Below are 14443 nucleotides of genomic sequence, written 5' to 3' on the forward strand. Positions count from 1 at the left end.
ACTCACATTAAAAAACCCACACCAACCCAATCTCCCTGCTAGCATTGCTCCCTGCATTGCCCGTAAATATTCACCTCCTTTGCATGCCATTAGCATGCACTCGCGCAGAAAAAAATGCAGGTCCGTAAGCGCGTTTGTACACGCTTCTTTCTCGCGCACAAAACCCTTATTACATACCCGTATAGGACTTTGCTTGCACAAACGCACGTAGAGGCGCGCACAAACCCACGGCAGCTTCAGCGCACCTTATTACATCGGCCCCCTATGTGAGCAGACAGCCAAAAGTAGCAAGTGGTAGAGAATATTCCTCTTGTGGGAAAAACACAGTCTGTTTTTATTATTTCTTGGTGATCACCCCTACTCCCAATGTAAGTGACAGAGAAATGGGTACCTTCCCAGAAGACGGGGGAGATGGACTGGCACATGGGCTGGGGTAACTGCTGCTATCAGTTGATTTCACCGATGACTGATCTGACCTGTCATCAGAGCTTCGCTTAGGGTGCAAAACCCCTCTTTCCTTATACTTCAGCTGCTGATGAAATGCTGGTGAAGGAGATTTTATGTGGACCCTGTGGGAGAGAAGTGAATAGCGTAAACAAGTCAATAACATGCAAGTTGTAGAAAACTTGTCAATTTTACAAAATTTGGGATACAGCTACAGATTATTAAATAGTGTGGTTGCCATGTTAGCTCACTGAAATGTAAAGAAACAAAGGTTAATAAATGGAAACAATAAGGCAATAACATTTTATTGGACTATCTTGAAAGCAAGTCAAGAAATATTTTAACCTAGTCCAATAAAAAGCTATCACCTTATTTTTTGTTTCTATTTGTTAACCTTTATGTCCATGTATAAGTGAAGGCAATGTCTATGTGTGAGTCCCAATCTTGAAATCATGAAATAAAATGTGGTCACAATTATGCAAGGAGCAAACAAAAGCCCATGTATGCTTAAACTATGCTAGGATGTAATGGGTGCACTGCCTGGACATCACTCTGAGGCACATTCCGATGCAGGTATTCCAACACCACTGCCATTTACAGCTTGCTATATTAGTTAGAAATAAAAATTGCCATACTGGGTTAGACAGGGGTCCATCAAGCCAACAGTGGCCAATCCAGGTCACAAATACCTAGCTTGATCCCAAACAGGAAACAGATCCCATACTGCTATCGCATAGTGATAAGTAGTGGCTATTCCCTAAGTCTACTTAATAACAGTTTATGGACTTCACCTCTGGGAACTCGTCCAAACCTTTTTTAAACCCAGCTACGCTAACTGCCATAATCACATCCTCTGGCAATGAATTCCAAAGCTTAATTGTCCATTGAATGATTTATTTTGAATGTGCTACTTACTAACTTCATGGAATGTCCCTTAGTTTTTGTATTACTTGAAAGAATAAATAAGCAAATGTTGCTTACCTGTAACAGGTGTTCTCACAGGACAGCAGGATGTTAGTCCTCACATATGGGTGACATCACAGGATGGAGCCCAATCACGGAACACTTTTTTTTCCCAAAGTTTCTAGAACTTTGACTGGCACCTACTGGGCATGCCCAGCACGGCACTAAACCTGCAGCCAGCAGGGGTCCCCCTTCAGTCTTGTTTAAAGCTACAGGAAGTGCCGAAAAATAAAATAAGAAAACGTAACGAACCCAACACCGTGGGGCGGCGGGCGGGTTTCGTGAGGACTAACATCCTGCTATCCTGTGAGAACACCGGTTACAGGTAAGCAACATTTGCTTTCTCACAGGACAAGCAGGATGGTAGTCTTCACATATGGGTGAGTACTGAGCTGAGGATGTCCGAGAAATGCACTAAATGTACCCAGATGTGCAATAGGCACTAGGACTGGGGTGAAATTTGGTAGAGGGCATCCTGAACCCTAACAGGCAGGTGGAAGGGTGTTGGTACGTCAAGTTGCGAAAAAGTTGCACAAGACAGACTGGCAGAAGATGGAATCTTGTCTTCCGGCCTTGTCTAAGCAATAATGGGCTGTAAAGGTATGGAGAGAACTCCAGGTAGCAGCCCTGCAAATGTCAGGAAGTGGCACCAAGCATAGGTGTGCTACTGAAGTTGCCATGGCCCTCACAGAGTGTGCTTTAACATGGTCTTGAAGTGGAATGCCCGCTTCTGATAGCAAAACAATATGCAGTCCGCTAACCAGGAGGAGAGAGTCTGCTTACCCACAGGCTGCCCCAATTTGATGGAATGGAAAGAGACAAACAATTGAGTGCTTTTCCTGTGGGCAGCTGTACGGTCTAGATAGAACGCTAGAGCCCGTTTACAGTCAAGGGTATGCAGAGCCTGTTCTCCTGGATTGGAGTGGGGCCTGGGAAAGATGGTAGGTAGTATAATGGATTGATTAATGTGAAACTCCGATACTACCTTAGTTAAGAACTTAGGGTGAGTGTGGAATACTGCCCGGTCCTGCAGAAGTTTAGTGTAAGGCGGATAGATAAGTAGGGCCTGTAACTCACTAACTCTGCGAGCAGATATTATCGCCAAATGAAAAATCACTTTCCATGTGAGACAGCGAAGATCACAGGATTGGAGAGGCTTGAATGGTGGTTTCATGAGCCGACCCAAAACCAGATTGAGGTCCCAAGAAGGGGCCGGAGGACGCAGTGGAGGCTTGAGGTGAAGCAAGCCTTTCAGAAAACGTGTCACGAGGGGTTGTACTGAAATAGGAATGTCCCAGACACCTTTATGAAAGGCGGCCACCGCACTGTCATGCATTCTGATGGAGGATGTTTTTAGACCTGATTCTGACAAGTGCCATAGACAGTCTAGAAACTTCATGGTGGAACAGGTAAAGGGATCAAGGGATTGAGAAGAACACCATGACTTAAACCTGTTCCATTTGTAGAGATAAGACTTTCTCGTGGAAGGCTTCCATGAAGCAATCAGGACATGGAAAACTGGCTCCGAAAGGTTAAGTGGCTGAAGAATTAACCTTTCAACATCCAGGCCTTCAAGGACATGTCAGAAAATATCTTAATATTTTGTGCTTTATTGATAATTACTTATATTTAGTGAAGTCAGTAATCAATTAGCCATAAAGAAACATGTTAGCATTTAATACCCATAAGCCTTTACTTTTAAAAGCCATGACATTGGTCATGGCTGTGCTGAAAAAGCTTCAGCACATAGCTTTCACCTTTCCCCTACTTAAAACCTCAAGATTTCACCTTTGTCCCACTTTCAGACTTTGAGAGTACAGTTGTTTACCACTTTCTCTTATCTCAAGTAAGAAAGCACCTGCATTTTATGACATTGAGCATCCTAACGCAGGTGTCATGATTGACCACCCTAAAAACAGATGGCCAGCCAATTAAGTGTGACAGAAGGGAGTGAAAAAGATTTTCTCTTAGAACTACAAAAGAAATCCAATTAAAAATCAAAAATGGGCGAAGCTATAAACAGAATAAAATTTAGATGTGTTGATGGAAGTGTAACAGCGACCCTGGATCAAAGGGTCTTAAGTGTATAAAACAGTGGCAGTTTGAGGGAGAGGGAGAGGTGCTACTTAGACTTTCTTCGCACGTGATTGAGAGAGACACAGAGCGGGGTGCTTCAGATAAATTGGTAAATATAATTTTTATTCAAGTATATGAGAACCTTTAAATTGCTATTGTTTCTACATTGGCAGATGTATTAGAAATGTATTAATTTCTAAAAAGATGACATTAATAGACATTTATCTGATATTAATAATTTCAATCACTTTTTTAATGGTTCTTGCATTGATTGTAGGATATACTCTGGTAAAATTAAGATTTGAACATAAAAGTGATTCTTAGTCATTTAGAGATATTTATTCATGCCTTTCTGTATCTGTGAAATAAAGAAAATATTTTTACAATAAACTGACTGGTTTATTTATGCATGATGTGCTGCAAGAATTAAAGGTTAATAAAAAATTTCTGTGGTAGATTCGAATACACCTCTGAAAGTAAACTTTTTTGTCTCAAGGCAGAAAGGGTAGGGAAATAGAAGTGGAAGTGGGATATTTTATCAAGGCAGGATTCCCTGGTTTTAAATTCTGCTAAGGGTAAAAGCCTCAATACTTCCATTCAAAATTTACCACAGACAAAGCTTGAAGATTGGGGTGGGGTAGGCACCCGTCGTTCTGAGTGATCAGAAGCGGGTCCTTTCCCAAGGGAATGTGCCTGCGAATGGAGAGATCCTGAAGTCTTGGAAACCACACTTGGCGAGGCCAGTGAGGTGCTATTAGGCTCATGCTTCCCTTGTCCTGATATAACTTCATGAGAGTCTTTGACAGAAGTGGAAGTGGAGGGAATGCATATAGGAGACCGGTTGCCCATTAGAGGGAGAACGCATCTCTTGGCTGAGAGTGTTGGCTGTGAGCGAGAGAGCAAAAGTTCTCTACTTTGCGGTTTTGAGGTGACGCAAAGAGGTCTATGCAAGGATAACCCCAACGTTGGAATATTGAGTCCGCTACTGTGGGGTTGAGGGACCACTTGTGCGGATGGAAAGCACGACTTAGCTTGCCCGCCAACACATTATCCACTCCCGGCAAGTAGGTGGCCTTGAGGTACATCGAATGGGAGAAGGCCTCCGCCCATATCTGTGCAGCTTCCTGACAAATAGGTAGGAGCCCGTCCCTCCCTGTTTGTTGATGTACCACATGGCCACTTGGTTGTGCGTCTGAATCAGGATGACCTGATTGGAAAGTTGATCCTGAAACACCCTGAGAGCATATCTGATTGCTCGCAGCTCCAGGAAATTGATTTGGTGTTTGGCTTCCTCTGGAGACCAAGTTCCTTGTGTCTGCAAATCGGCGACATGGACTCCCCAGCCGAGGTTGGAAGCATCGGTGGTGAGAATTATTTGAGGGTCTGGAGCCTGGAAGGGCAGGCCTTGGAGGAGATTGATCTGATTTTGCCACCAGGCTAGAGACTGACGAAGTGAGTCGGAGATGTGGACAGTGGTCGATAGAGATTGGACGGACTGAGTCCATTGTGACCTTAGACTCCACTGCATGACTCTCATGGCCAAGCGGGCCATTGGAGTAACCTGTACTGAGGATGCCATGTGTCCTAGCAGGATGAGGAAGTGGCGTGCAGTCGTGCGGTGCTGAGACTGTAGCTGGTGTGCGAGAGAGATGAGAGTGAGAGCTCGCTGTCGAGGCAGAAATGCCTTTGCCTGCAAGGTGTCCAAGTCTGCTCCTATGAATGATAAAGTTTGAGATGGGACTAAGCAGGATTTTGCGTAGTTGATGAGAAATCCTAACGAAATCAGAGTGTGTAAAGAAAGACGTAGGGACGACAGAGCAGCTTGCTGAGTGGGAGCCCTGATCAACCAATCATCTAGACAGGGGTAGACGTGAACACCTTGAGTCCTGAGGAAGGCTGCTACTTCTACGAGGCACTTGGTGAAGACTCATGGTACAGATGCCAGGCCGAATGGTAGCACTCGGTACTGATAGTGCTTGGGGCCTATCAGAAATCTCAGGAACCTGCGATGAGATCGAGTTATAGCAATGTGTGTGTGCGCGTCTTGGAGATCGAGAGAGCAGAGCCAGTCTCCTTTTTGCAGAAGAGGAAGGAGGGAACCCAAGGTTACCATCTTGAACTTTTCTCGATGGAGGTACTTGTTGAGGGCACGTAGGTCCAGAATTGGACGAACACCGCCTGATTTTTTGGGGATTAGAAAGCACCGGGAATAGAATCCTAGGCCTTGTTGGGAAGTAGGGCACTGGCTCTATTGCTCTGGACTGGAGGAGGAGGGAGACCTTCTGCTCCAGGAGAAGTGAGTGGTCGGATGTTCTCCACGTCGGTAGAGGTGGGGAGTCCGGTGGGATGGAGAGAAAGTTCAGGTGATAACCTTGAGAGATTATGGCAAGGACACACTGGACTGAGGTGATTGTGTGCCACCTGTTGTTGAAATGGCACAGTCGACTTCCCACTGGTATCTGAGGCAGTGGAAACTGGCTACTGCTCTCTATGCAAGAGTCAAAAGTCGGAAGCAAGGCCTGGCTGAGGAGCTGCCTGCGGCTTTTGTTTCCGCAGTTGACAAGACTGGGCCTTTTGGAAAGGTCTCGTGGAATGAGTTCTAGACGATGGTGGATAGAACTTCTTTGGACGGAAGAATGACTTTTTAGTATCCTTCTTGAAAGGCTGTTTGGAGGAATACTCAGAGGGCATCAGAGAGAGCTGGCGAAGGGTCTCATGATGCTCCTTGAGTTCCGCCACCGTCCGCTGAATCTGTTCGCCAAACAGATTGTCTCCTATGCAGGGCAGATCAGATAATCTGTCTTGTACTTCAGGGCGCAAATCCGAAGACTTAAGCCAGGCCCATCTTCTTGCCGAAATAGCAGTTGCAGATACCCTGGAAGCAGTGTCGAAGATATCATAAGAGGATCTTATTTCATGCTTCCCTGCCTCAAAACCCTTGTGTACCAGGATTTGAAGCTGTTCCTGGAATTGCTGAGACAGGGACTCTGCAAAGTCCTGTATCTGCTTGAATAAGACCCTGTTGTACTGGGTCATATACAGCTGGTAAGAGGCGATCTGAGAGATGAGCACTGATCCCTGGAAGACACGCCGGCCAATGGCATCCAGGAATTTCTGTTCCTTACCTGGGGGAAAGGAAGAGTGGGGTTTTTATCTTTTTGCCCTCTTTTGGGCAGATTCTACAACCACAGATTGGTGATCGAGCTGAGGTTTCTGGAATCCTGGGGCTGACTGGACCAAATAAGTGGTATCAGCTTTTCTGTTGACTGGATCAACAGAACCAGGGTGTTCCCAGTTCTTTTTGAGGAGATCCAAAAGAACCTGGTGAATAGGGATGGAGGTTATTTCCTTGGGAGCATCCAGGAATTGTAACAACTCCATCATTTGATGCCTATCATCTTGTTCAGTCTGCAATTGGAAGGGAACCAATTCAGACATTTCCTTCACAAAATTTATGAAGGATAGGTCCTCTGGAGGAGAATGCTTCCTGCTTTCAGTAGGAGAAGGTGGTGATGGCACGTCATTGGTGTTTGGAGATGAATCATCAGTCCAGGTATCATAGGGATCAGCACCTGTCCCGTAGGAACCTGAGAAGGACGGGATGATGGAATTCCTGAAGGTCCTGGTCTAGACCCTGAAGGCATCGAGGGAAGAACTGGAGGCACCGATGAAGGCATCAAGGGCACATATGCAGACTTCGAGGGCATCGATGGATGGATCTTTGGCGCTGATGGACGTATCGGCATCGATGGTTGAGGCATCGGCAAAACTCCCAATGGAGGAATGCGGAACGGTGTTTCTCCACCCGATGACAGGGTAAGCGGGGAAGGCATCGGTGACCCAGGATCCATCAGTGGAAAAGTGGCTATAAGCGTGTCCATCTTTGAGAGCAGCGGTGCCAATGCTGCCGGAATGGGATCGATGGTCGGATCCATGGCTGGCACCGATATCAGCTCCGGGGGAACTTGGAGCCTGTGCATCGCCTTATTGATGACCTCCTGGACCATCCGGTCCAGTTCTTCATGGAGACCTGGAGCAAGCAGTCCCGGCTCCGGAACAAAAGAAGGAGGCAGAGACATAGCCGGGGGGGGGGGGGACCACCGTTAAAGGCAGAATTGCGGCTCCCGATACCCGTCCGGGTGAGGGTTGCCTCAGTGACCCGGTCGCAGAAAGGGTCGATGCCTTTTCTGGATGGGATTTTTTCGATGGCGGCTCAGACGATGGCGAGACTGATGATTTTCTTTTCTCGATAGTCCAAGACTTCCGGTGTTGATGCTGATGTTTCTCTCTACGATCCCCTCGGTCCTGAGGGGGGGTAGAGGTAGTCGAAGGCCGAGAAGTCGTCGACACCGGGCGGTCACCGGCTTTTGGCCGATACTGGCGCGAAGTGGACGGTGCCGGTTCAGACGACGTCGATGCAATAAGACGGCGTCGGGGTTTGAGAATGGAAGGGAAGTTCCATTTTCTCCATTCGGGCCTTGAGACCCTTTGGTGTCATTAAGACACATTTAGAGGAAGTCAAGACATCATGCTCGCACCCAAGACACATTACACAGACTTTGAGTGTCTATTATGGACATGGTGCGAGTACAGTCCAGGCACCGACGGAACCCCGAAGCCATGGCCTTTGAAAAAATTGAGCCGTGGAACGGTCGACGGCCATTCCCGTCAAGTTTGGCCGCGAGGGCCAAACTTGACGGGAATCAACCGAAAACGGGTAAAAAACTTACCGGAGTACCGCGGAGTCAAAAATTCAAAGGAGGGACCCCTGTGGGGTATGAAAGTTTTTAGTAATTCCATGAGGAAAATTCCTGTCAGGAATCTCTGTGGAGCTCCTTAACTCGCGTGGCTTCTGCTGCGTGGAAAAAAGAAGACTGAAGGGGGACCCCTGCTGGCTATAGGTTTAGTGCCATGCTGGGCATGCCTAGTAGGTGCCAGTCAAAGTTCTAGAAACTTTGACAAAAGTGTTCCGTGATTGGGCACCATCCTGTGATGTCACCCATATGTGAGGACTACCATCCTGCTTGCCCTGTGAGAAACTGATTTACATTTACTGTTCTATTCTACTTATGATTTCATAGACTTCTATCATATTCCCCCATCAGTTGTCTCTTTCCTCCAAGCTGAACAGACCTAACTTCTTTATCCTTTCCTCACAGGGGAACCGTTCCATTTCTTTTATCCTTTTGGTCCCCCTTCTCTGTAGCTTTTCCAATGCAACTATATAGTCTTTGAGATGTGGCAACCAAAATGGCATAGTGTTCTCCATGTGCATCCTCACCATGGAGCAAAACAGAGGCATTGTAACATTCTCAGTTTTATTCTCTATTCTTCCTAATAATTTCGAACATTCTTTTTGCTTTTTTGACTGCTGCCATAAACTGAGCTGAGAATTAAAAAAAAATTGTCCATTATGAAACCCAGATCATTTTTCTGGGTAGTAACCCCTAATATGGAGCCTAACATTGCAAAATGACAATGTGGATTACTTTTACCTATGTGCATCACTTTGCCCACTTTAAATTTCAATTGCCATTTGAATGTCCATTCTACCGGTCTCTGGGATGGAGTCAAGTTATCCAGCTAACTCAGCTGAATTTCAGCTGTACCCAGATAAGTTAGCCAGATGACTTTAGGCTGCCTCAGAGCAGCCCTAAAGTTATCCAGCCATGTGTGACCGGATAACTTGCTATTTAACCAGCTATTTTCAAAATCTAGCCAGTTAAGTGGCTGCAAAATAGAACAAAAAAAATAAAAAATAAAACTTCAGGACCTTCAGGCTCTATCCTCCAGCATCTCCCATGCCAACAAAACTATTAAGATAATTTTGAGCCTAGCACCTGATTCCTCCCCATACAAACCCACTAAATTAAAAGAAACAGTAGCCATTATTGCCCCAAAGTCAGCCATGTCCATTTTTTCCCCACCAAAATCACAATCCCTCCTGTCACCCTCCCCACCTATCCGCACCCTCTTTTCAACTCTTCCCACCCCATGGATACCCCCTCCCCAGATCCCCAAAACCCCAGCAGAGGGTGTGATATTCTCTAAACCACTCCCATCATTATTCTACACTTCCAGCATTGCTATCAAATCAACACTGGGAGTGGTTAAAAGAATACCACACCTTCAGCACCACCCAGGAGCGGGTAACAAAATACTGAGCTTCCAGCTGGGGATTTGGAGATTGGGGGGGTGGGAGGGGTGCAAAAGAAGTTGTGGGTGGTAAAATGGATCATGATTTTGCTTTAAAAAAAACAAAACTCAGGGCACCAGTGGCTGCTGTATTTTTTTTATTTGGTGGGTTGCAGGTGGGGGAAAATTGGGCACTAGGCCTGCACTTTTCTTTAAAGTGTTTTCTAGGGTGGGGGCTGGAGGTTCAGACCTGCAATCACTTAATCAAGTATATTTTGAATATAATTTTGTGACTGCAATTTTGATCACCTCACTTACTGTTCCCCTTTCCAGATAATTTATAAATACATTAAAAAAGCACTGGTCCCAGTACAGACCCCTGAGGAACTCCACTGTTTACCCTTCTCCACTGAGAAAACAGACCATTTATTCATACTTTCTGTTTCCTGACTTTTAACCAGTTTGCAATCCATAATAAGACATTGCCTCCTAAATTTTGAATATAGTCAGTTAAGCAGCAAATCGTCTGCCTACTTGTGACCAGATAACTTTCAAGCCTAACCGGTTATATTCAAACAATCACAGTTAGATTTGAACATCATCTGGCTAATGGTAGCCAGATAACATTAGGAAAGTACCAGGTGTTGCATGAACTTTGACTCCCCCTCTAATGCCACACTAGATTATCCCACTAATACAATTTTTGTACCATTTTGTAGGCCATTCAATTTAAAATTTAACAGTACCTTACACATTACTTTAATTTATTATTTATGGCTAGAACGTATGATAGTGAAAAATAGCATCAGACTGACCGTATTAAGTGTATAGCATTTTGTGAGATATGTGATGCTGGAGAAAAAAAGTGAATTGCTGAAAAATTAGGTCAAAGCAAAAGTTGGCTTCAGAGGAAAAGGGGCAAGACTGCCAACAAGTGTTTTAAAGAATTTGGTGATAGTCAACTGCTAAAATTGTCTCAAGAAAGGCTAAAATTTATTGAAAATTCCAGCCACAAGCAGAAAAAAAAAAAAGCAGTTACCCAGCGTTATTTTAAAGCCATTTTGCAAGCTAATGGTGGGCACACAAGCTATTAATTACATGTTTAATTCCGTTTTGAATGCTGATTAAAGTGGTATATTGCATGTTTCTATCAGATTTCTGGTTGCTGCTGCAATGGGAGAGGCAAAGATTATGCAACACCCGGTATATTCAGCGGGACGTTTATCCTGACGAATATCCAGAACTAGTTATCCGACTAACTTTAGCTGGATAACTTGCCAGCTCACTGGCTTTCTGAATATAGGCCTTAATAAGATTAACAAGCATACGGGCAGATACAGTAAAGTGCGTTCCGGTGCAGCGCACTGTTAGCCCGCGTTTTCAACACGCTATTTTTAGCCCTTATTCAGTATGGGGTACCCCCCCCCCCCCCCCGAAACTAATAGCGCCCGCAACATGCAAATGTACGTTGATGGCCCTATTAGTTATTCCCGTGCAATATAGAAAGCAAAATGTGCAGCGAAGCCGCACATTTCACTTTCAGAAATTAACGCCTGCCAAAGGCAGGCGTTAATTTCGGCCGGCACCAAGAAAGTGTACAGAAAAGCAGAAAAACTGCTTTTCTGAACACCCTCCGACTTAATATCATAGCGATATTAAGTCGGAGGCCCCAAAAATGAAAAAAATAAATTAAATAAATAAATAATCTGCCCGCGGGTTGGAAGACGGACGCTCAATTTTGCCGGCGTCCGTTTTCCGAACCCATGGCTGTCAGCGGGTTCGAGAACCGACACTGGTAAAACTGAGCGTCGGCTGTCAAACCCGCTGACAGCCGCTGCTTCTGTCAAAAAGGAGGTGTTAGGGATGAGCTAGTGTCCCTAGCGCCTCCTTTTCCCGCGGGCCCTCATTTGCATGCAGGCCGATACTGAATCGTGTGCCCAGGACACTGGCCTGTGCGTGCGTCGGGAGAGCGGGCGCTCGCCGGCTCTCCCGCACTTCTTTCTGTATCGGCCCGATAGAAAAAAATTCATGTGTGTACTTGCATGTTACTTGCAAATGTAAGAAAACCTTGTTCAGCTTTTTCAGTTTGAAATGAACAGTTTTGTTACAAATTTGGATGATAAGGGGTATGGAGGATTATATCTGTTTACTTTCACAAAATTATTTGAAGTTGTTAAATCATAAGAAGATTGTGAGAAATTGCAAGAGGACCTTGCAAAACTGGGAGACTTAGGGGTAGATTTTCAAAAAACGTGAATAGGCGTACTTTTGCTGGCGCATCAGGCGCCAGCAAAAGTACGCTGGATTTTAGTAGATACGTGCGGAGTCGCGCGTATCCACTAAAATCCTGGATCGGCGCGCGCAAGGCTATGAATTCTGTATAGCCGGCGCGCGCCAAGCCGCGCAGCCTACCCCCGTTCCCTCCAAGGCCGCTCCGAAATCGGAGCGGCCTTGGAGGGAATCCTCTAACGCCCTCCCCTCACCTTCCCCTCCCTTCCTCTACCTAACCCACCCGCCCGGCCCTGTCTACACCCCCCCCTTACCTTTCTCCGGGGATTTACGCCTCCCGGAGGGAGAAGTATATCCCCGCGCGCCAGCGGACCTGTTGCGCGCCGGGACGCGACCTGGGGGCGGGTACGGAGGGCGCAGCCACGCCCCCGGACCGCCCCGGGCTGTAGCCACGCCCCCGTACCCGCCCCCAAAACGCTGCCGACACGCCCCCTAAACGCCGCGACGACCGGACCCGCCCCCGACACGCCCCCCTCGGAGAACCCCGGGACTTGCGCGAGTCCCGGGGTTCTGCGCGCTTGACTCTTCTTTAAAAAGCCAAAATAAACTAAATTTACAAACCTCTTGCTGAGTTGAAGTGTTCTTGTTGCCCTGGCTTTGAGTCCAGAAATTATTGACAGCGCGCCGGTAGGCCTATGTAAAATAGGCTCACCGGCGAGCAGGGCTCTGAAAATCCGCCCCTTAGTAAGCAAATGAGAAGTGAAATTTAAGGTGGACAAGTGCAAAGTGATGCACATAGAGAAGAGTAACCTAAATTAGAGCTACACAATGCAAGGTTCCACATTAGGAGTCACGATTCAGGAAAAGGATCTAGGCGTTAACATTGATAATACATTGACATTTTCTGCTCAGTGTGCAGCAACAGCCAAGAAAGCAAACAGAATGCTAGGAATTATTAGGAAAGGAATGGAGAATAAAACAGAGAATATCATAATGCCTCTGTATCCCTCCATGGTACAAACTCATCTTGAGCACTGTGTGTAGATCTGGTCACCACATCTCAAAAAAGATACAGCAGAATTGGAAAAGGTACAGAGAAGAGTGACCAAAATGACAAAGGGGATGGAATGAGTCCCCTTTAAGGAGAGGTTAAAGAGGTTAGGACTCCATCTTGGAGAAGAGATGGCTGAGGGGAGGTCTATAAAATAAGGAGTGGAGAGGAACAAGTAAACACAAATCAGTTGTTTAATCTTTCAACAAGTACAAATACTAGGGGACACAATGAAGTTACTAAGTTGTACTTTTACAACTAGTAAGAGAAAATATTTTTTTACTCAACACATAATTAAGCTCTGGAATTCACTGCCAGATGATGTCGGGAAAGCTATTAGTGCAGCTGCATTTAAAAAAGGTTTGGACAAATTCCTGAAGGAAAAGTCCACAAACCATTATTAAGATGGAGTTGCAGAAATCCAGTTTATTCTTGGAATAAGCAGCTTGGGATCTATCCCTTGGGATCTTGCCACGTACTTGTGACCTGGATTGGCCAATGTTGGAAACAGGATACTGGGCTTGATGGACTTTTGGTCTAACCTAGTATGTAAGTCTTATGTCAGAGAGTGCTAGTAATTTTCACAGGAACAATAACTAATCTTAGTCCAGGACAGAGAGGCAAACTTGTTGTATTATCCACATGCTCCTCCCTAACCCTATCGGCAGACCACTTCACCCCCTTAAACATTATATTCTTTAATGCACCTTTCCGAACTGGAAGCTTCATCAGAGAATTCAGTTTCTGCTGAGCTCTTCCTGCTGTTGTTTGATCGCCAGGAGGATGTCAGTGGGAGCTCTTCTGAAGACATAGGCCTTGGTCTCTGCCCAATCCCAGAGGGCTGCTGTAGGCCTGCAGACTGCTCTTCAGTGCTTAGTACAGCTATGATTGCTCGGAGCGTTGCTTCATCGACCTGAGACCAAGGCTTAGACGGGGCCCGCATTCGGCGCAAAAATAAACTATGCCACTTCTGCCTGAGCTGCAACAGCAGACTAGCAGCCTATAATGAATTTTAAATGAACAACAGTACAAAATTAGAGGAAAATGTGCCTAAGAACATAGAAATCATTAACACGCACGCATTAAAAAGTGTTTGTTTTATCATGAAAACCACGTCCTTAGTATTTCATTTTCTAAAGGAGACCTATTCCCACATATGAGAACAACTTTTCGCTCTTTCTGTTGCTATATCAGATTGTTAAAGTAATTGTTTTTGGTCTTGCAGCCAATTATAAAGCAGGTTTGTTGAATACATCAACTAGGTCCAATTTTTTATATTTTTAAATTTATATTTTACTGTTCACTAGGGTCTGGGCTCCTATCGGAATTTTAACTTTCCTAATACCTAAATAAAACCTTCAAATTGTGATCTGCTGCTATCTAAAAAGATTCTGGATGTTGAGGTAGGCAAGCCACACAGAAATCAACAGTCAACATCTATAAAATACAATTCAAATTATTAAAAACAATGTTGCATCAGAGATACCCATGTTATAATCAACCACAAGACCGAAAAACTTCTATTCCAGATACATAAACATCTTT

At 45.3% G+C, this 14443-nt stretch overlaps 1 protein-coding gene across 1 annotated transcript in view; it reads right to left on the reverse strand.

Annotated features, from left to right (window-relative positions):
• YTHDC2 (YTH domain containing 2) overlaps positions 1–14443 on the reverse strand; it is a 237604-nt gene that overhangs the window by 45492 nt on the left and 177669 nt on the right. The window contains 2 exon segments of the mRNA XM_029571517.1: positions 392–569; positions 13606–13898. Of these exon segments, the coding sequence (XP_029427377.1) occupies positions 392–569; positions 13606–13898 (471 nt within the window).

The sequence above is a fragment of the Rhinatrema bivittatum genome, chromosome 1 (assembly GCF_901001135.1).
Source record: "Rhinatrema bivittatum chromosome 1, aRhiBiv1.1, whole genome shotgun sequence".
Taxonomy (NCBI): domain Eukaryota; kingdom Metazoa; phylum Chordata; class Amphibia; order Gymnophiona; family Rhinatrematidae; genus Rhinatrema; species Rhinatrema bivittatum.